General features: G+C 37.9%; 1 protein-coding gene across 1 annotated transcript; it reads right to left on the reverse strand.

Moving 5' to 3' along the window:
• Positions 1-9,023: 9,023 nt before the first annotated feature.
• On the reverse strand, positions 9,024-9,644 carry LOC145098688 (uncharacterized). Its single transcript, XM_079036299.1, has 2 exons — positions 9,399-9,644; positions 9,024-9,281 (listed from the first exon to the last, which is right to left on the reverse strand). The coding sequence occupies exons 1-2, from the start codon at positions 9,642-9,644 to the stop codon at positions 9,024-9,026; spliced, it is 504 nt and encodes a 167-aa protein (XP_078892425.1).
• Between the last annotated feature and the right edge of the window lie 12,864 nt (positions 9,645-22,508).

The raw sequence follows: 22,508 nt of genomic DNA on the forward strand, positions 1-22,508 counted from the left end.
AGTCACACCATAAACAAAGTTTACTGATTGACAAGACAAGGAATTGTACTTGTCTGCACTCATAGTCAAACCATAAACAAAGTTTATTGATTGATAAGACAATGCATTATACTTATCTGCACTTCATAGTTCAACATGAAGAATTCATAGTCAAACCTGATAATTTCATAGTCAAACCATAAACAAAGTTTACTGATTAACAAGACAAGGAATTGTACTTGTCTGCACTTCAAAGTTCGACATGAAGAAATTATAGTCAAACCTGATAATTTCATAGTCAATCCAAAAAAAATTTACCGATTAACAAGACAAGACATTGTACTTGTATGCACTTCATAATTCAACATGAAGAATTCATAGTCAAACCTAATGATTTCATAGTCAAACCATAAACAAAGTTTACTAATTGACAAGACAATGCATTGTACTTTTCTGAACTTCATAGTTTAACATGAAGAATTCATAGTCAAACCTAACGATTTCATAGTTAAACCATAAACAAAGCTTACTGATTTACGAGATAAGGCATTATACTTGTCTGCATTTCATAGTTCAACATGAACAATTCATAGTGAAACCTGATGATTTTATAGTCAAACCATAAACAAAGTTTACGTGTCTGTATTTACATTTGGTATAAATGTGTAATACTCGAGCAATTTAATTTATTTGTGAAGTTATTGATATTTGATTGAGTAAATCAGGTGAATGGCATACTGCAGTTGTGTAGGTAAATGTATTATAAGGATATCCGAGACCCCTAAAAACCCTGGAAGATTATTTTACTCTTGCCCAAAAATGGTATCATGACGTTAAGTTACTTAATCTTTGGTTTTTTTCTTTTTAATTTTACTTTCACCTAAATTGATCTTCTTATCTATCTTTATTTCACAGGGACCACAATGCGGGTTTATCTGTTGGGTTGATGAAGCGATGGACCAATATTCTTTGTTAATAACTAAGTTGGCTAAGTCGAGTAAACACTTTAAATATGAAAATAAGAAGTTGAAGATAATCTTAGTTTGTAGTTGGGTCTTGTTCTGGGCAATTATTGTGTACAAGTTATAAGCTTTAGCTCTATTAGTTGTGTTTTAAGTTGTAATTTCAATAAACATTGTGTAATCGTTGTTAGATTTTAAATCAAGCATTTAGTTACATACATATCATATGCAATTACATAGGACCAAAACATGATCCTCAATAGATTTTTTCCATCCTTTGACAAAACTCCATAGTTGCCTTTTTAGTGTCTGTAATTAAACTTATTGCTTGTCCTAATACTAGTTGCTCATAAACATACAAACAACTACACCACAATCTCCTAACTTGTTGCTTTGTTAAGGAACATTATCTTCGAGAGTAAATTTCATTTTCACTGGTGTCCTTGGATAACCTCCTCTCCCAGTAACTAATTTTATCTAAAAAAAATTCCAATCGCCCTCAAACTAGGTAAAAGTTCCATTTGACTTAAACATATTATAAGCACTGATACCCAGACTATCATACAAATGGACTTCCATTGACTCGAGTCGCAATTCACCAAACAACCAAACTCTAGTAGACTTCCATTGATTTGGATACCAATGAATCGACATATAAACCTGCACACAGTTGATAAAATAATTAATTATTAATACCGAGATAAAAATGAAGTATTCTGATAATTGTATTATCAATAAATTTATATTTATACCATATCAACATCCCACCAAGGAACCATAAAGTCGGGGTATTTAGCTTTCCCCGAAGCAAATGCAGTCCAATGAAAACTCTCTACCATCACATGACAAACAAAAAAGGTTGGAGAATCCGTGTCACACCTCATACTCGTGAAAAAATTACTTGTAATCATTCGTTAAAAAACAATTATTTGTAATCATAAATTTATAAATACTTACTATTTCGTCTAACCATCCGACATCCTTATGACCAAACAACAAGCTCCAAAAATCTTTATTTACGACGAATTTGTAGAATCCGTGTCGCACCTCATACTCGTGAAAAAATATTTTTGTAAGACAACCTCACCATCAGGTATGTAAGGCTACAACCACAGAACTGTAAAGTCGGGATCAAAAGAGAATGCTGGAGGAGGAGGAGGGGTGAACTGGTAGCAACCTTCTTCTTTCATCTTCGCTCAGGCTTTGGTGTCGTGTGTAACTAAAACATTTTTAATTTTATGTTAATAGTGTTTGACATAAAAAAAGTTCTTTCCATATTAACTAATACTGTATACTTGCATGTAGGGACTACGAACAAACTTTGATGGACTACGAGCCCTAGGACCACCAGGGGGAGGGGGGATTCATTATCATCCAAAATCGCTTCATCGAAGTAATTTGCAGTCGGCCCCTCATGTTCAAAATTTCCCAATTCATTTAACACCTCTTCATCTAAGACCTACATTAATACCTTATATTTATTAATAAATTGTGTAATATATTATTAACAATTTATATCCTAATAAAACAATTTTAGCATATCACTAACATTTTCTTCTTCATTATCAATTGACACTTGCTTATTTAATCTGTCATCAAAAAATTGATTTGTTTGAAAGGTTACTGGTTCATCAAGATTTATGTGTTGCCATAAATCATCCTCATTCATTTCTTCCACGTTCACCTCAGTGCGTTGTCGGTGCACCTTGATGCATTGTTGTCGGTTAAAAAAACATCATTTCCTCGAGTGCAATTACCCGATGCGCTAGATCTTCTAAACTTGGTTTCCAGTTTGTCTTGCTCTTGCTTCGGATCGTCCACTAGAATATAAACTAGATGATGATTCTTCTTATCTCCTAAAATGCTTCCGCACCAGGGATGGAACTAAAGCCGCTTCACCAAACACATACTCTAAACAAGACAAATACTATGATTTTCTTGTCTCCTTTTCACTCGGTATCATCTTATTTATGTATGTGTGTGTAACGTTAGTATAAGCTCCAAAAATATATTTTACTAAATAAATAAATATACAAACCATTGTGTCATCGAAAATCTTGTTTACATCGACCAATTTCAATTTTTTATTGCACTCTAACGCTTAATTCAATGTGTATCTTTGTTCCTACGCGACACATAAACACCTCTCGCGTATGGAAACAAATCATAAATCTATATCTATAATATTTTATAACCAACTAAGATAACTTATTAAATTATATAAATATATAAATATATATACCATGAATGGTACTGTAAATCCTGACACCGAGTATTTGAAAGGTTGTCGAGGCTCGGATAGTGATAAATAGTTTTTTATTTTATTCCAAGTCTCTTGAAGATCAACAGAGGTGACCTCCCACAAGTAACTACCCCACAGAAACCTACAATATAAAACTTTTAATTAAAATAAAATTTACTATACAAAAGAATAACAATTATAATACATGTTCCAATCATCCAAGTTCTAAAAAAAAATGTTCGTGTACACGATCATTAATTTCTTTCCCCAAAAACCCTCAACACAAAACGTATATCAGATATGCTCTCACAATGTCATCGCCGTTAGCAACTAACACATTATTGTTTAATATGATGCTTTTCAAATCGGATATTGTCACCGAATTACTTGTTTTGTTTGGAAAGAGACGTTACCACAATAAACACATTTTTTACTAAAAATTTGCTTTTTTCAGACATCTTTTTTCCTATCTTTTTTCAATACACCCCAAAAATAATTCCAAAACTCTTCAGGGCCATAAACAATTTTCGTATCTCCCACTTTAAAATACAATCGGTTTATGCCATCTGGAAATAATACTACATCTGTTCGTATATGATAAAGGAACATTTTGTGGAATAACAAGTTGTCTCCTTCTAATGAGGGGACGTCCAACAAAAAACCAAAAATGTTCTTGCTAAATAATTCATGTTGGGTAGCCGTCAAATGTTCAAAGATTTCTCATATATTATACCACGATCCTTTCAGATTAACCACAACTTTAACATCGTCACACTTATATTGAAATATAAAAAAATGTTAAAAGGGTATAATTTTTATTTACAGTAACACATAATCGATATTTTTTTAACTATACTAAAAATTCACAAAACTATCAAAAAACATATAAATATGACAATTCACCTGTAATAACCTGCAGATGCATCAGAAATCAAGTTCTAAGGCTGGAGGGAGTGGTGCCACCGAAACAACACTCCCTCCACCGCCACATAAGCGCCACATCATTTTATATCACACAAGTGTGGTTTCTTGCCACACCAAGGGAGTGGTGTCACGCTTTTCTTTTCTTTCTTTCTTTTTTTAGCTATTTTAATTAAAACTTATTTTTTAATAAAAATATAATTTTTTATTGCTTGAAAATTAAAAAAAAAACATTACATTGAAAATTCAAAAAACATTACATTGCGTTACACAAAAAAAAAAACATACACACACATGACATTAAAATAATCCTAAAAACTTAAAAAACACAAATAAAATAACTAAAGCAAACTACATAAAGTCGTTATCCGAGAACTCGTCTTCGGAGTCATCCGGTGGATCCAAATTAAGGTTAATGTTTTGAACTGTGATATCACCATTTTCACGGACCGATTTTGTTTATGCTTTATAAAAATCAGAGTATCTCTTTTAATCAAAATGTTGCGGAATTTGTTCCCAGTAAAACATGATATGTAACATCCCAAAAATACGAGCCAAAAATTTCATTTTTAAAACATGTACTTAGCAAAACATTAGGACTAAAACGTTTAACGATCATATCATTTCACAAAAGATATTGCATGTCTAGAAAACATTTTTATAAAACATAAAGGTGTCAAAGTACAAATCCCCAGGTGATATCATAATGCGGAATACAAAGCATGCGTGTGATGTACCGCTACCGCGCCAGCTCCTTCCCCTTCGAAGAAGAGGTACCTGAAACCAAAACTGAAAATTGTAAGCATGAAGCTTAGTGAGTTCCCCCAACATACCACATACCATAAAATCACAAAACATACATATATTGTCAGGCATATCTGGGTGCCCGACCTACCCCTTCGGTCCTCTCGACCGGATACTGTCTAGTATATCTGGGAGCTGGCCTCCCCTTCGGTCCTCTCGACCGAATACTGACCAGTATAACTGGGAGCTTGCCTCCCCTTCGGTCCTCTCGACCGGATACTGACTAGCATATCTGGGTGCTGGTCTCCCCTTCGGTCCTCTCGACCGGGCACTGGGGACTATTTCACCCCCTACTACTACCACATAACACATATATCTCATAATCTATCTAGCATGGCTGGGCATGACCGCCCCTTCGGCCCTATCGACCGGTAATCTGGGGACTATCTCCCCCTACTTTCACTAGCACATAGCAGCATATCATACTAGCACATAAACATATCACATGTAGTAGCAACCTTAGATGAATATCACAGAGACAATCATCTATCATACAACTCCTACTGGTGGGCCGGCATTGTGGTCGTAGACCCACCGCTACTGGAAGGTAACTCACCTCAAGGTAACTGCTGATCTGCGCGGGAACTGACTGTCTGCTGTTGCTGCTGCCCCGGAAATCCTCCGGCTATAATTCCCACGAAACACTCAGTCAAATACTGCTAACCGACCTCAGGGTAAAATGACCATTTACCCCTAATCAACCAAGAGTCAAAGTCAAAGTCAACTGCCAGTTGACCTGACTCGCCGAGTTGGCTTGCCAACTCGCCGAGTCCCTATCCCTTAGTCTGACCATAAGTCCGTCTCTACTCGTCGAGTTAGCCGTTGACTCAACGAGTTTTCCTTCTATACCCAAGGCCAATAATCCTTCATCCTACTCGCCGAGTTGTATGAACAACTCGCTGAGTTCATCTTCATCCGAAGAACACTCTAAGCTATGACTCGTCGAGTTGTATGAACAACTCGCCGAGTTGTTCTTGAGACAAGAAGATTGCCTTGAACTCGCCGAGTCATGGCATTGACTCGCCGAGTTACTTCACGAGTGAGTCTAGCTTCCGACCCGCTGAGTCCTATCCCACGACTCACAACTCCACCCCGCAAGCACGAAAAGGGGGAAAGTTCGGGGACTCGCGACTCGACTCGCCGAGTTAGATGAATGACTCGCCGAGTCGGCCACATGCAAATACTATACACGTGATTCTGCTTGAATCCAGCTCATGCTATACATAGATCTGGGTTTCTAGGGCATGAATAACACGTAAAGTTTCCAGCTTTACGTGTAAATAATCACCAATGAAGGTTTTAGGGTTCAAAATGCAGCAAAAGAGTAGATCTAGGGCTTTCATGCAATATGGCTCCATAAAGGCAGTAGATCTAAGCTCTTGGAGCTCAATCACACCTAGATCTAGAGGCTAACAAATTATTTCAAACCATAAGGCACAATCAAGCTTGGGGAAAAACTCAAGAAGGACTTCCATGGAGCTAAAAGGGACTATAAGCATGAAAACAGAGGGAAATCGAGTTATACCTCAAGGAAATCACTGAGATAACACAAAGATGCCTGTCCTCCTCCTCTTCTTCTTGATCTACTCTCCTTCCCTCTCCAAATCTTCAAGGAAACACACCAAAAAGCTTCAAACTCACAAGGAACAAGGCTTGAACGAAGTATAGAGCTCTGAGGGTGAAGGGGGTGAGCTTGAGGGCGGATAAGAGGGTTTAAATAGGGTGCAAACCCTTGAATTTTAGGGTTTCAACAGACAGCGGGGACTCGCCGAGTCGCCAACTTAAACGTGTTTCGGATCCCGTCTCTACTCGGCGAGTCGGACCTACAACTCGCCGAGTCCAAGGCTAAAAATGAAAAACACTAAGATAAATTTTACGTACCAGGAACCAGGTGCTACATAATAAATACGTTATCAAAGCATTTCCGAAGAAAAGTATTTTTATTCATTTTAAAACATTTGTGATGTCATTGTCAATACAGAAACATAAGCATAAACAGAACTTACATTCATTATCACTAGTGATTTATATCTCCTTAATCTCTAAGTGTACTATGACTTCATATCAACACTTGTGATATCAATAAGCTGAGTAGGTCAGGTTGGGAAACCTGGTGAGTACATAAGGTTTTCAACCCACAATAATATAATTATTGTGTTTAAACAATCAAACAATCAACCCAATTACCCATCCCCATTATCTTCTTTACTCTTAAGGATCTATCCTAAGAGTCATTTATCCTGCATTCGTTTATTCCGAGGTCCTTTGCTTCCAGGGTTATAGGACTGGCACTAAGTCCATAGCTGCCAATGCTCGTTTGTAAAGCACTAATTCCATAGCTGCTAAAGTTCATTCATCGGGTACTAAATCCATAGCTACCGGTGTTTAGGTACTAAGTCCATAGCTACCAACATTTATCTATCAGGTACTAAGTCCATAGCTACCAGTGTTTATTCAATAGGGACTAAGTCCATAGCTGTCAATGATCACTCATATCATCTTTTATCTATCATCATTCATCTACCCATGTTATACCCAACATATTTGTAGATATAAAATACGTATACATTTTAAATCATTTAAAACTTGTATAAAATCGTTCATCCATCATAGATAGCAAGTATACAGATAATATGCACACATAGCACGTAGTTTATATAAAATACTTCATATCTATGTGTAAGATGAAAAGGACCATGCACTCACCTGATTAGATGGTGATTCCGAACTCAAACAACGCTTCGTTATCTCAAAACAATTTTCCTCGACAAAACCTAGTATCAATACCACTAGGGTTTAGTTTATAACGTTAACTGCGACTAATTAATAGTCTAGCTATTATTACAATTATATAAGCGTTAAATAAAACTCAATATAACTCATAATATTAGCCCAAATAATTATTTTAAGGTCCTAATAATGTTAATATAATTAAATAAAAGCTATATTAAATATAGTATAGGCGTAGCTCACTTACAACCGATTTTATTAAAAATTGGGCTTCACTGGAGCAGCGTTTCTGAGCCGAAAGCTTTTCTTCTCGGAGCCGTCGGACGCTCCGGGACTTTCTTCTCATGTTGGGAGGGGTTTAGGGAGGCTAGAGAGAAGTTAGAGAGAGAAAGAGAGGCTTATGGTGTGAAGAAATTATGAAGAGTTCACCTCTTATTTATAGGAATTTTATAGTAAAGTAGTCTCTAAGCTTCGTCCGTATCTTCCGCGTACGAGCTCCGTTTTCTACTTTATTTATATCCACACTTTGGTATTTACGAGTACTACAACTTTCATTTAGACCCCGTCGGATAATTCTCCTTCTATCTCATATTTACAAAAACTGTATCGAATTCGCCGCGCTCGAAAAGTAGAGACTAAGCTTCGTCCATAACTTTCGCATACGATCTCCGTTTTTGTCGATATTTATATCCACAAGCGTTGGTATTTATGAGTACTACAACTTTTATTTAGACTTCGTTGGCTAATTCTCAATCTATCTTGGATTTACAAACTGTATCGAATTGTTGCGCTCGAAAAGTAGAGACTAAGCTTCATCCATAACTTTTGCATACGAGCTCCATTTTTTACTGTCTTTTTATCGTTTAACTCCTATTAACGATATCTTCATTTCTCGTTTAGATTATTTTGGCTGAAAATCGACCGATCTAAAATTCGAATTTTCGGGTTGTGCAGTGCTATGCTAAATCTTAGAAAAATCATAACTTCCTCATACGAAGTCAGATTTCAGCGTTCTTTTTATGGACACTCTCAGCTTAACATTTTCTACGACGTTTGTTTAGATCGCTAAGGCTAAAAGTTGATCTATCATAAATTCACTATCTACACTTCCCGGTGTCGTGCCGGTTTCATCGCGAAACTTCGACGGGTCATAACTTCTTCGTTATAACTCGGATTTCGGCGCTCTTTATATGTACAGAAACCTTGTAACATATACTACAACTTGGTTAAGATTATTTATTGTAAATAATATTTTTCCAAAAATTCGTTTTCGACCCCTATTATCTCTAAATTGACTAGCCCGGATCTACGGACGTTACATGAACCCCGTAAATGTGTTCCACCAAGTCATTGCAGAGATTGTGAAATGTTTCAGTGCAACGTATCTATGCTCTATTGTTCATATACTCTTCGCCACCAATTTCTATTGGTTGTGTCTCTGGTATGGTTTCCTCCTCGTCAAACGCAGATATCGCTCTTCCTTCGTCTTCAATAATCATGTTATACAATATGAGACATGTATACATGATTTCTTGAAGTTTTTCCTCGCCTAAATGAACTGCTGGTTTTTTCAATATGAACCATCTTTTCTTCAGAGCTCCAAAAGCACGCTCAACATCCTTCCTAGCTCTTTCTTGAGCTCTCTTGAATTTTTTTCATCTAGAACCATGTGGACACGTAAACGATTTAACAAACACAGCATACTCAAGATAGATTCCATCGACCAGATAATAACCATACTTATATGGCGTTCCACGCACTTCAAAAGAAGAATCTGGTGCGGATCCATCGTATATGTTGTTAAATATAGGTGAACGATTAAGAACATTGATGTCGTTAATCAAACCAGGAGAACCAAAAAAAGCATGCCAAATCCACAGATCTTGTGATGCAACTGCTTCAAGTATGACCATTGGGTGACCATGATCACCTCGGGTAAATCGCCCTTGATATGACGTAGGGCAATTTTCCCATGCCCAATGGAGACCATCTAAGCTTCCTACCATTCCAGGAAACCCATGCACAGTAGCATGATGAGCTTTCAATTGCAAGATGTCATTACGTGTAGGCTTATGTAAATATTTTGGACCATAAAACTGAATCACAGTTTAGCAGAAAAAGTGGAGACTGTCTCGTGCGATCCTAGCAGACATCCTAAAACTTTCGTCTAACACATTAGGCGGAATGCCATATGCTAACTGAAGAAGTGCGACCGTGCATTTTTGTAAGGGAGTGAAACCGGGTGTACCTCTAGCATCGTAGCATTGTTGAAAGAAACTGCACTCCCTCGTTACATCTTCAACTATATGTTCGTATAAACCTTTGAACATTCTGAAGCACCTACGAAAATAATATCTGAAGGGTCCAGTTAGTGGTTTGGTCTAGGCTTTCATTTGTAATAGTTCTTTTGAGTCTTTATTGTGGTTTAGTAGGTTGTTAGTGAGTTTACAGCCGTAAACCCAGTTTCTGGCCCATGTCCACTATAAATAGAGGTTGAGTAGGTTATTATTAGGTTGTTGATGCCAGAGAGTACACGGCCAAGTATATCGAGTTGTACCAGACATTTTTCAGTAATAGACGTGTGCAAGCTTGATTTTTCTTCTTCTACTACTCATATTCTAGTTTCTTTTGATTGTTTGATTGCTTGATCATTGGTAAAGATCTGTTTTATGACCTTACAATTGGTATTAGAGCAAAACCGGTGTCAAAGCATCATTCAATTGAGTTTTCGGCCGTTTAAACTCATATTCTTCACTGTTCAAGATTGGGTTTGGTGTTTTCATGCTAAAGGGATCAAATCTGCTCTAAGTTTGCATTTTCTGAAATTTTTGGGAGTTTACTGCCAAGAGATTACGGTCGTAAACCCTGTTTACAGCCGTAAACTCAAGAACATTCAAGGATGGTAAACTGTGTTCTTGTACCGTAAACAGATCATATTCATAAACAAAAATTTATAGTTCTTCATTAACCGTAAACACCCGACCGTAAACACACGACCGTAATCATCCGACTGTAAACTCAATTTACGGCCGTAAACTACCTGACCGGAAACTCAATTTTGACATTTTTCTGATTTTAACTTTAAGCTTTAAAATAATAATAAATGGATTCTCAAAGTCAAACACATCATCATGAATTGAATTCTATCATGGGCACAACTACACGCATTCCGAGACTGTTGTCTGCAGATGGTTTTCCTGAATGGAAATACCGGATTAAAAAGTACATTAAAATGAAAGACTTCAAGGATTGGAGAAGCATTATCAAGGGTCATGTCCGAATTACCTCCACTGTTGCAGGACAACTAAGTGACAAAGCAGTTGAGAACTATACAGATGAAGACTTTGAGAAAGTTGAGGAACAGGAAAGGGCATTGGCCACTCTGACCATGGCTTTATCTCCTGATATAGCTCAAGGCTTCAGAGAATATACTTCAGCTAAAGCTTTGTGGGAAGCCTTGATTGAGGTATATGAAGGTAATGAAGACATGAAGGAAAGCTGCCAGGATATGTTGCGTCAAAAGTTTAACATGCTGAACTACATTCCTGGAGAACCCTCGAGGCACAGTTGCAACGATTCACCACTCTCACTACTGAGATGAACATTTTTGGGATCTTCTTAACCAAGTCAGAGATAAACAAAAAGCTACTGAATGCTCTTCCAAAGTCATGGGACATGAATGTAGCTGTTATTAAGAAAACCAAGGATTTGAATCGTCTCACTCTTGCTAAAACAATGGCAATCATCAAAGCCTGTGATATTGATGATAAACAACGGGAGATTAATCATGTGAATTCGTATTCGACTGCAAACCTCGAGATTTCCTCTAACAATGCTCTTTCATCAATCATTCCTTCCTCAGGTCAAGCATTTTCTGTTCAACAACCTCATATTCAAACCATTACTGTTGCGTCATCCATGCCTCACTCGCAAAGCCAGTTGTCTGTCACTACTCAAGCTGCTCCCTCCTCCAATGTACTAATTGTGGCCTCTTCCTCAAACACAAAGGAATGTGATGACAAGCTTGCTTTTGCCACAGGACTTGTGAACTGCTATAATGCTTTTGTTGTTGGAGAGCTTCCACCTTAGTTGTCATTTGCTGATCTGGATCAGATTCATCCAGAAGATGTGGAAGAGATGGACATCACATGGCAGATAACTATGACAGTATTCAGAGCTAAGCAGTTTGCCAAGAAGAATGGGAAGAACAATTAGGGTATGAATGCTGATAAAAAGGTGGGGTTCAACAAGGGGAAGCTGCGTTGTTTCAACTGTCACGAGCCGGGTCATTTTGCTCGTGAGTGCCTGAAGCTGGATAGAAGATTGAGCATTGATAAGACAATGGTTGCAGTGAGAAACAATCGGGGAGGTGCTCAGGTCAATGGTGAGATGGCTATGGTTGCTCAGTCATTTGACTGGGAGGACCAGATTCAGGCTTTGAACATTTCAAGACCTGAGAATGCTCACCTGGCCCAAGTCAATGATAAAGCTCCCATGAAGAATGTTGCAGCTGATCCAAAAGAAAAGATGATGGAGCTGCAGTTTGCGCTGATGGTATCTTCTACTTCTGAACCAAAGAAAAATGAGGTAAGTTTAGCTTCTTGTTCTCAAGCATGTATTGACTATGTTAAAATTCTTCGTGACGAAATAGAATCTTTACGTAGAGAAGTAGAGGACCTTAGATACGAGGGCTACTAACTTAGAAAAGGACAAAAACCCCTAAAGGCCTAGTTAGAGACAAAGATAAAGGACTTTAGGAGACTTCAGGAAGACTACAGTAACAAATGTGAAAACTATGATTATATCAAGAGACAAAATGATGAGTTAATTACTGAGCTTGATGCATTAAAAAGTAAATTTGACACTGCAAATTTTAATTTTAAAAAATATGATGTGTCAAGCGAGGTAGTTGCCAACATGATTGACCATTGCCTACAGTTCAAACAAAACCAGAAAAAGGGTTTAGGATACAATAAAGTGCCTCATCCTTTCAATCATAATTATCAATATCACCCTGTCACTGATGAGGAGATTGCTAACGAATCTTTCATGGTTTATGGCAAGCCAACTGGTTTTTGTTTCAGGAGGAGTTATTAATGTTGAAAGCTCTAATGTTTCTACTTCCCCTGCAGATCAATCCTTAGATCAGTCAAAGCACGAAGTTGAAGGATATGTTTCTGATAACAAAACTGAGTCTGAACCTGATATTTTTGTTCCAAATAAAGAGCTTATCGTTTATGTTGTTAAAAATGACAATGTTTTTTGTGATACTTCTACACCTGCTGATACTGAATTAAGTTTTTTTGAAGTGTTTGATGAGTTATTTGATAATCCTGATGTTTGTGATGATCCTAATAAAAACACACCACTTCCACAAGTCACACCATCTGATGCACCCTCACTTATCTCACAATCTGCTTCATGCCCATGTTCTTATGGGAAAAGTAAGGGTGTCGGTGAAGAAAATAAATCTGAGAAAGGCAGTATAAGTTTAAATAATAACAAACAGATTTGTTTTAATTATGGTATTGGTGGTCATATAGCTAGGAATTGTAAGTATTGAATTTTTGTACATTATATATCACCAAGAGGAGAGAACGAATCTAGAGGAAGGTCTTTAACTAGAAAGTCCTCAAGAACTCGTTCTCGGGATGATGATTGGAAGGATGATCGAAGTAGAAAAGTGTAGTTTTTTCAAAAGAATAAAAGGGTTTTTCATAATAAAGTCCCAAACAGTTTGCCAAAACTGAACAAAATCTCCCCAAGATCGGTTTCGTCAACGAGCAATTCTGGATCTTCAACCAATTCTGGTAGAAAATCCAGATGCTCAATGCAAACTGATAAGAAACATGCATATTTCAAAACCACTTATGACTGTTAGGAAACCTAAATATCATTGGATGCCCAAATTAACCTCCAATCAATCATCAGCATCCTCTGAAAAGGTCAAAAATGAAGACTCAAACTTGAAGATCTTGACAGATAAATCAGAGAAAGAGAAGGGCCAACCCAGTACAGTGATGACCTGGGTTCCCAAATCTAAATGATCCCGCTTATCTTGCAGGGAAAGTTTACGGAGGAATATCGTCAGACCTTGGTACGTCGACAGCGGCTGCTCCCGACATATGACAGGAGACATCTCCCAACTAAGCAACATTCAATCCTTTAATGGGGGATATGCTTCCTTTGCAGCCGAAGAAGGTGGCAAGATCACTCAAAGAGGAACCGTTACAAATGGAGTGCTAAGCTTTGAGAATGTCAACTTTGCTCCTGAGTTAAAACACAGCTTGTTGAGTGTTTCCCAAATTTGTGACAAAGGATATTCTACACATTTCACCGACAAAGAGTGCATGATTCTCAAGCCAGACACTGTCATCCCAGAAGAGTGGATTCTTGTCAAATCAAAGCGAGATGGAAATGCGTATATTATTGATATGAGCAGCAACATTCCTGAACAAGTCACTTGCCTATTTTCGAAGGTTTTAGAACAGAACGCAATGCTGTGGCACCGAAGACTCGGTCATGCGAACGCTAAAAACCTAAATCGTCTTGCAAAGAATGAGATGGTCTGAGGCTTACCTGTCAGAGACTTTATAACTTTTGAGAAGTGTGTGTCATGTGCCCAGGGAAAACATCATAGAAAACCACACCTGCCAAAACAGGTTAACTCAATCAGTCAGGTGCTCCAGTTATTGCATATGGACTTATTTGGTCCAGTCAACATCCTAAGCATCAACAGAAGTTCATATTGTCTGGTTGTGATCGATGATTTCTCTCATTTTAAGTGGGTCTTCTTCCTATCCAACAAAGCTGGGGTTGCTGATCTGATAAAGAAGTTCATCATGATGATTGAGAACCAAACCAACAACCGGGTGAAGGTGCTACGTACTAATAATGGAACAGAATTCAAGAATGTCGTTCTTGATCATTTTTGCGCAGAAAAGGGAATTATACATCAATATAGCTCTGCTCACACACCTCAACAAAATGGTGTTACTGAGAGGAGAAATAGAACATTAAAAGACGCTGCGAGGATGATGATATATGACTCCAAGTTACCTGTTTTCTTATGGGCTGAGGCGATTAATACTGCTTGCTATGTTCAGAATCGCGTCTTAATCAAAAAAGCTCAGATGAAGACACCGTAAGAGATTCTATATAGTCATAATCCTTCAGTCAGCCATTTCCGTGTATTTGGCTGCCCTTGCACCCTTCTTCACCTAGAGTCCAACCTGAAGTTCAATGTCAAAGCCGATGATTGTTATTTCGTATGATATGCTGCACGCACCGCGTATAGGGTTTACAATAAGAAGACGAAGCAGATTGTAGAATCCTTCGACGTGCGCTACTTGGAGGAGAATGAAACGGATGCTCGAGTGGGCCCTGATTGGTTATTTGATTACACATCGCTCTTCAAGTCCATTAATGTGTCTTCATATGGTTCATCCTGGTCTTCCTCTAGTTCGAAGGTTGTTTCTGAAGACGAAGACGAAGAAGTTGTTTACAGACCTCCAACGGCATCCCCATCACCATCTGAGGGGGAGTCATCTGCTTCACATGAGGGGGAGTTATCTGTTTCACTTGGTAGTCCAGAGTCTCCAGTTCAAAATGATACTCCAGATGCTGATGCTACACCTCTTACCCCTGTTGAAAGAGAGTTCAAGTCAAGAGATGCTTCCGCTGTCACTCCAACTTTTACGGAACTACTTTTTCCTGAAGAAATTGCTAACGAGTTTGTATCAGATTCGTCTAATGTGGAACATTCAGCAAATGATGGAGGTTTCAACATTCACAATTTTCTTGTTTCACTCAATGATATCAACCAAGAGATACCTTCAAGAATTCAACGCGATCATCCGATCGAAAACATCATTGGTCAGCTGGGTGATGGAGTTAGAACCAGAAGTCAGAGTGGAGATGTCAATACATGTCTCTATTCTTGCTTTATCTCTCAAATAGAGCCCAAGAATGTTGAAATGGATTTGAATGAGCCCATCTGGGTAGATGCTATGCATGAAGAGCTAAATCAATTCGAAAAGCTCGGGGTTTGGAAATTGGTTGAGTTACCAAAGGGCAAAAAGTCTCTTGACACACGCTGGGTCTATCGAAACAAGCAGGATGATTCTGGCGTCATAGTGCGCAATAAAGCAAGATTGGTGGTTCGCGGGTTTTGACAAGTTGAGGGTCTTGATTATAATTAGGTTTATGCTCCAGTGGCTCACTTTGAGGCTATTCGTATCTTCCTTGTATATGCCTCCTACATGAACTTCACGGTTTACCAAATGGATGTCAAGACAACCTTCTTGTATGACAAGGTGAAGGATGAAATCTATGTTGATCAACCCCCTGGGTTCGTTAACTCGAAGTTTCCTAATCATGTATACAAGTTGGACAAGGCGTTGTATGGGTTACATCAAGCTCATCGAGCGTGGTATGCAACTCTCACAAAGCACTTTCTCGAGCATGGATACTCTTGTGGCACTATCGATCAAAATTTATTCATCAAGTATGTTGGTAATGATCAGATTCTAGTTCAGATATACGTTGACGACATTATCTTCGGGTCTACAGGTCCACAGCTATGCAAAGATTTTGAAGGAGTTATAAAAAGAGGTTTGAGATGAGTTCATTGGGTGAGATGACCAGGTTTATGGGGTTTCGGGTCAAACAAAATTCAACCGGAATCCTGCTCCATCAAGCTAAGTATGTGGAGGATATTCTTGAGAAGTTCGGGTTTCAAGACGCAAAACCTGCATCGACGCCGATGGCCGAAAGACCCCTGCTGACTCCAGATACTAATGGCAAATCCGTAGATCAGACACACTATAGATCGATGATCGGATCATTGATGTATCTTACTGCAAGCCGTCCAGACATCATGTTTGCAGTTTGTCAATGCGCATGTTATCAGGCTAATCCTAAATTTTCACATCTTATTGCTGTCAAAAGAATTTTTCGGTATATCAAAGGCAGCCCAAAATTGGGTCTTTGGTATCCGAAAAATTCCAAATTTGATTTATATGCTTTTGCTGACAGTAATTATGGAGGCTGTGAGCTTGACAAGAAATCTACATCAGGAGGGTGTCAATTCCTTGGAGATAGGCTGGTGTCATGGCAGTGCAAGAAACAACATACCGTCTCAACCTCAACAGTAGAAGTGGAATATGTTGCTGCATCTGCTTGCTGCTCTCAAGTTATCTGGATCCAACATTAGCTGTTGGATTATGGTTTGAATTATCTATAAACCCCCATCTACTGTGATAATGAGGCTGCGATTCAAATTGCTAAAAATCCTGTCGAACATTCCAAAACCAAGCACATTGATATCAAAATTCATTTTATCAGAGATTGTTATGAACGTTCGCTCATCCGACTGGAACAGGTTCCCACTACTAATAATGTGGCGGATCTGATCACCAAGCCTTTTAGCAAAGCTCGATTCGATGTGCTTGTGGGATTTTTGAAAATGATTCATTTTAAGGATTAATTTTTTATTTTAGGTTAGGTTAGTTTAAATTTGTGCATTTTATTATTTTCATTCTCACCCATGTGTTGGGAAGTGATATTATCAAGTGATAACAGGCAATTTGAATCTGTGTAACGTACCAAAACTGAATCATCTACGCTCTGTGATTCGATGCGCTGGTAGGCAAGAAAGATTCTAAATGGACTTGACTAGGCAGAGTTGAACTTAAGGAATTTAAAGACTTGACAAATCTTGACCTAGCTGAATCCGTTTAGCTTGACAATATGACACTCAGATAGGTTGAGCAGGGAGATATACATGGGAATCTACTAGTCACATTAAAAGAACTCACATCTAGAACTGTAGATTAACTTTTCCTCGATGTGTGGATTATGTCCTTAATTCCGGTATTGATGGGGTGACTGAGGAATTCCGATAAATTAGGTATGTAGAAGATTATTTTCTTTCTTTCTGTCTGTTAGTCATATGTTACCTCCTCTGCGTGATCGAGAGATCTGACCTGGACTGTAACATATGCAACTCTATCTCTTTGTATCTTCTCTCTATGCAATTCTTTCTATCTGTTAGTCATATAGTGTCTCCTTTGCGTGACTTTCAATCAAACCTGTTACATAGTATATGCATCATTCTTTTTCTCAATCCTTCTAAAACTTCAGTTAGTCATATGTTTCACCCTCTGCGTGATTGGAAGAGATTCGACCTGGGTGTATAGCATATGCATTCTAAATCTATCTTCTCTCTTAATAATTGTCTGCTCACCCGATGTAAGGAGTATTCTGGAAGTCCTTGATTACTAGAGCATATCAAGAAGCGGGAAACATGTTCTAGTACAATTAAAATTGAACATTTACAGATTGTTTATAGATCTCGCTGCTCAATTTAGGTGGACAACAATGTCCCTGGTCGTCGTCAGCTAAATGGTCTCTAGGAAATTTATCTAAGAATATAGGATCAAAAAATGTGCTATCTTTATTAGCTTGTCCAAATTTATCACAATTTTTCGTGTTTAAGTGGATCACAATACCGACGATCGACCAGACATAGACATGAAGGTGAAGATACCGACAAGTGGATTAAGGTTGTCTAACAACTTTGATCCTTGTGTCACAAATTTATATTCAGTGCTTGTTGAGATAAGTTTAGTCTTCTTGTATTTTATTTTATTTTATTTTATTTTTATTTTTATTTTATTTTATTTTATTTTTATAATTGTCAAAATTTAAAATTTAAAATTTTAGAAATTATTTTATTTTATTTTTATTTTTAGTTTATGTTAATTTTATTTTTAATTTTTAATCCTCAAAAGATTTTATTTTTGAAAATTTTTGGGATTTGGACTGTGTATTATATTGTGTGGATAACAGCTAAAAATCAAACAAGGTATAAAAGCAAGGGTTTACAACCGAAATCTCTTCCACTCCTCACTTTTCAATTTCCGGCCGTAAACTCTCCTTCTCTCTCATCCCCGAAAAAAAAAATTTCGTTTTTTTTTTGAAATTGTTTGGTGAATCTCAAAGGTATGTGAAAACCGACCATGCATATGTATTTTGTTCATCAAATCGACGGTTTTTAGGGCTTCAATCGAAGAAAAATGGATTGTCGGCGTTTACGGTTGGAGCTTACGGCCGTAAACTCCGTTTGCGGCCATGAGCTTACGACCATGAGTTTACGGCCGTAAACCCAAATTTAACCGTAAACTCAAGTTTGGTCAAAATTATTTTTGGGGCCAAATTAAATTGATTAAATAAGAAAACCATAAAAACATTAATTGCTCTAATATCTTTGTTTTCTTACTTGACTTATTTTAGTGCAGATCAAATGGCTAACTTGAAATTCACAGACATGCACAATTTGACGATCATACTATCGGATCCTCCTGTTGCACGTGGAGAGTTCAAGTCGATGATCTACGAGCTGAGAGAATGCTGCTTGGCATCTGCTATCACTGTGAATCCCGTGGTTTATTAGAACATCATCAGGGAATTTTGGCAAACCGCCAAGATGAAAAGGGACAATGATGGAGCAGTTACTATTGACGCAGTTATGAAAGGATGCAAGATTGAAATTACTGAACAATTCATCAGAGAAGCGTTGTTGATTGATGATCAACCTGGTTTTCCTACTGAGATTGGGATTGAAGATCCCCAGAAGGTTCTTAAGAAGATGGGATACGAAGGCAACTTTCCTCCCACTGTGAAGAAGCTTCTGCCACCGTACTGGAGATTCTTGGCTCATGTATTTGTGAGCTGCATTTCTAGTAGAAGGTCTGGAGCTGATGAGATCTCGCTAAGGAACACTGGAGCCATTGCTTCACTTGCTGCAGGAATAGACTTCAACTTCTCGAAGTTTATATTGGATGAGTTCGTGGTGAACATCAACGCAATAACCCGGGATACTTTCTTGATGTATCCTAGGTTCATCCAATTGTTCATTTACATTCAATTTCCGGAGATGGTCAAGGAGGGAGAAACCCTAGACAGGAAGTCTCTAGGTTCTCACACTACTGGGCTTATCAAGCAGAATCGCAAGGGAAAGGTCGTTTTCCAAGGATTGTATCCTCTTGTGAAGTTTGGAAGATTTGCTGAGCTAAATGAAGCATCCGAGTCTCATGGATCTTCTGATAAAGTATCCTCTGAGCCAACTTCTTCAGAAAGGGTGATTTCAGAAGAGGATGTTATCACCGTGTCAGATCAAGAAGAAAGAGAAGAGACATTAGTTCCAAATGCGCTTGTGGCAGAGGAACATGATCTAACATCAATTCCAGTTCAAAGTGATTACAATGAAGGGTCTTCAAAGAGTGGGACTGAGACTAATTTATATGAACATCTTGATCTTTCTCGCTTCGATAAGGATGAAATTCCGTTGAATTTTGGAAGTAATGAAGATTTCTTGTCAAATGAAAACCTCAACTCGCTACTTGACAATATCAATGATGTTGCTCATCCAGCAACGGAGATACGGGACTACGATGATATTCTCGAATCAACGCCTCCTACTACCAAACAAGTGGTTGGAACAATAACTCCTATGGTAATGGTGTCAGGGATTCCTCCCCTTGATATTGTTTCTCCTACCACTTCAAAGTGATCATACAACAACCCAAACCTCTCAACCTCCTCTAAAAAGAAGAAGACGTGATCCTAGACAAGGATTTCTTGATTATGATATATTTCAAGGCCTCCCAATTCCACCAATAACCACTCCTACCATTGTCTCATCAGAACCTTTCAGTGAAGGTCCTAGCATAACCTATGAAGCTGGTGGATCTTCTGCTCAAGCAAGATTTCTCCTCCCAGGCCAGATCATGATGCTGCCTCTATATGGCTCGCCATGCATTTAGCTCAGGAACAAAGCTCAGTGCCTTCTCCCAGAGCTAAAGGAATTTTTTTTAGAGAAGTTCATTCAGGAGAAGATAATCCAACCATTGATGAGCTTCAGAAGAAAATGAGCGTGCTTGATCAAAAGAAAATTGAGCTCAATATTCAAGTAACTGATCTTTTGAGCGAAAATGCCAAGCTGAAGATTCAAGTTTCTGATCTTGAAAAGGACAAGACTTTGAAGACCAAGCAGATTTCTGATCTCCAAGCTCATTTTATTCTCCTCACTTCAAGCTACTTTGATTTGAAGAAAAAGCTTGAAGAGGAACTTGGTGACAAGTTCAAGACATCTATTGATGAGTCAAGGATCAATTTACATATTCAAGCTCACCTTATTGTGTCATCATTTGCTCAATCATCTCGTGTTGTAGATCGATTTGACGAGGAGTCAGTTTAAGCTCCGAGTGTTGTGGCTTTAAAGCGTGCTAGACTGGTCGAATATGCTGAGAGAGGTCAACTTTTGTTTAAAAGGAGCTCGGATCAAAATGCTCTTGGGGATCAGCCTAACATCACTGTTATAGATATTGGATAGAATCGCTTTAGAGATGTATATGGTGATAGGTCAGGGATCATCTGATGGGGATTTCATGACACTTTAAATATGTGGATCGTGAGACAGAAGAGTGGCAATATTGAACTGTATAAAGATGCTCATGACTTCCACTCCTGGACCAGGTTTGATCTTTCAGAGTTATCAAAGGCTCCTTTTGCAAATCCCTCTCAAAATCCCAAGGCTACACATTTCAAATATTTCTTGGAAGATCAAGTGCTTAAGGGTTTTCCTTCAATGAAGACCGCAGAGTCGATTATTAAGTTATACCCAAGTGTACTTGATCCCAAAACCAATCAACCTCTTCGATCTATGATGTGGCCTGCTACCGATCAAGTAAAGCAGATTCCTATTCTTCAGAAACATCCAGATGGATCTCTACGGTCCATGTTGTACTGGGTGTTTGATGAAACTACAGCCTCTGCTATCATAAAGCTTGAAAATGGATGCATTCGTTTATATGACAAAAGAGATTTGCTTCAGTTTGGGAAATAGGATATACATCAGCTGAACCTTCATCAGATCAAAGTTGCGGAAGACATCTTTGAGTTAGCTACCAAAAAATATACGTCTATGGTTGCTGATATCATTAGCAAATGGATGTGGAACGGGGCAATGGGGAAGTTAGATGTGATGGTGGTCGACAAAGATTGAGTTCAAGCTAGCACCAAACCAAGGGGGAGATTGAAGGGTCCAGTTAGTGGTTTGGTCTAGGCTTTCAATTGTAATAGTTCTTTTGAGTCTTTATTGTGGTTTAGTAGGTTGTTAGTGAGTTTACGGCCGTAAACTCAGTTTCCGGCCCAAGTCCTCTATAAATAGAGGTTGAGTAGGTCGTTATTAGTTTGTTGATGCCAGAGAGTTCACGACCAAGTATATCGAGTTGTACTAGACGTTTTTCAGTAATAAACGTGTGCAAACTTGATTTCTCTTCTTCTTCTACTCATATTCTAGTTTCTTTTGATTGTTTAACTGCTTGATCATTGGTAAAGATTCGTTTTAGGACCTTACAATACCCTTGATAAGTGACATTCTCTTGAAAATAGTCTTGTACCAAATATTGGTTGGCTTCTTTACGATTTCTGAAAATATATCTTCGTGTTCTCCGTTGAGAACTTGCAGCTACGTTATTGCATAATGTATCGTATGTTTGTTCCACCATTTGAGCACACACAACAGCGACATCAAAAATAGTCTGAAATTCTTCAGAAGATGACATTTTTTTAGAGAGATTGGTAATTTTTTTTTAAAGTTGAGAGAGAAAGGTTTGTATTGTGTGAAAAAAAATGAAGTGTTTGTGTGTGTGTATATATATATATATATATATATATATATATATATATATATATATATATATATAGGAAAGAAAGACAAAAAGGAAAAAAAATTATTGCAAAGACCGTTCAACGGTCAAAAAACTCAACAACCAATCACGATTCGCGGTAGTCTCCAGCCGTAG

Source organism: Lactuca serriola, chromosome 4, assembly GCF_051521515.1.
Source record: "Lactuca serriola cultivar US96UC23 chromosome 4, Lser_US96UC23_V15, whole genome shotgun sequence".
NCBI lineage: Eukaryota > Viridiplantae > Streptophyta > Magnoliopsida > Asterales > Asteraceae > Lactuca > Lactuca serriola.

Coding starts and splice junctions, on each gene's coding strand:
- LOC145098688 (XM_079036299.1), bottom strand. CDS start 9,644: ATGGTAGGAAGCTTAGATGGTCTCCATTGGGCATGGGAAAATTGCCCT. Junction 9,282..9,398: donor CACCAGATTCTTCTTTTGAA/GTGCGTGGAACG, acceptor AAAAAATTCAAG/AGAGCTCAAGAAAGAGCTAG.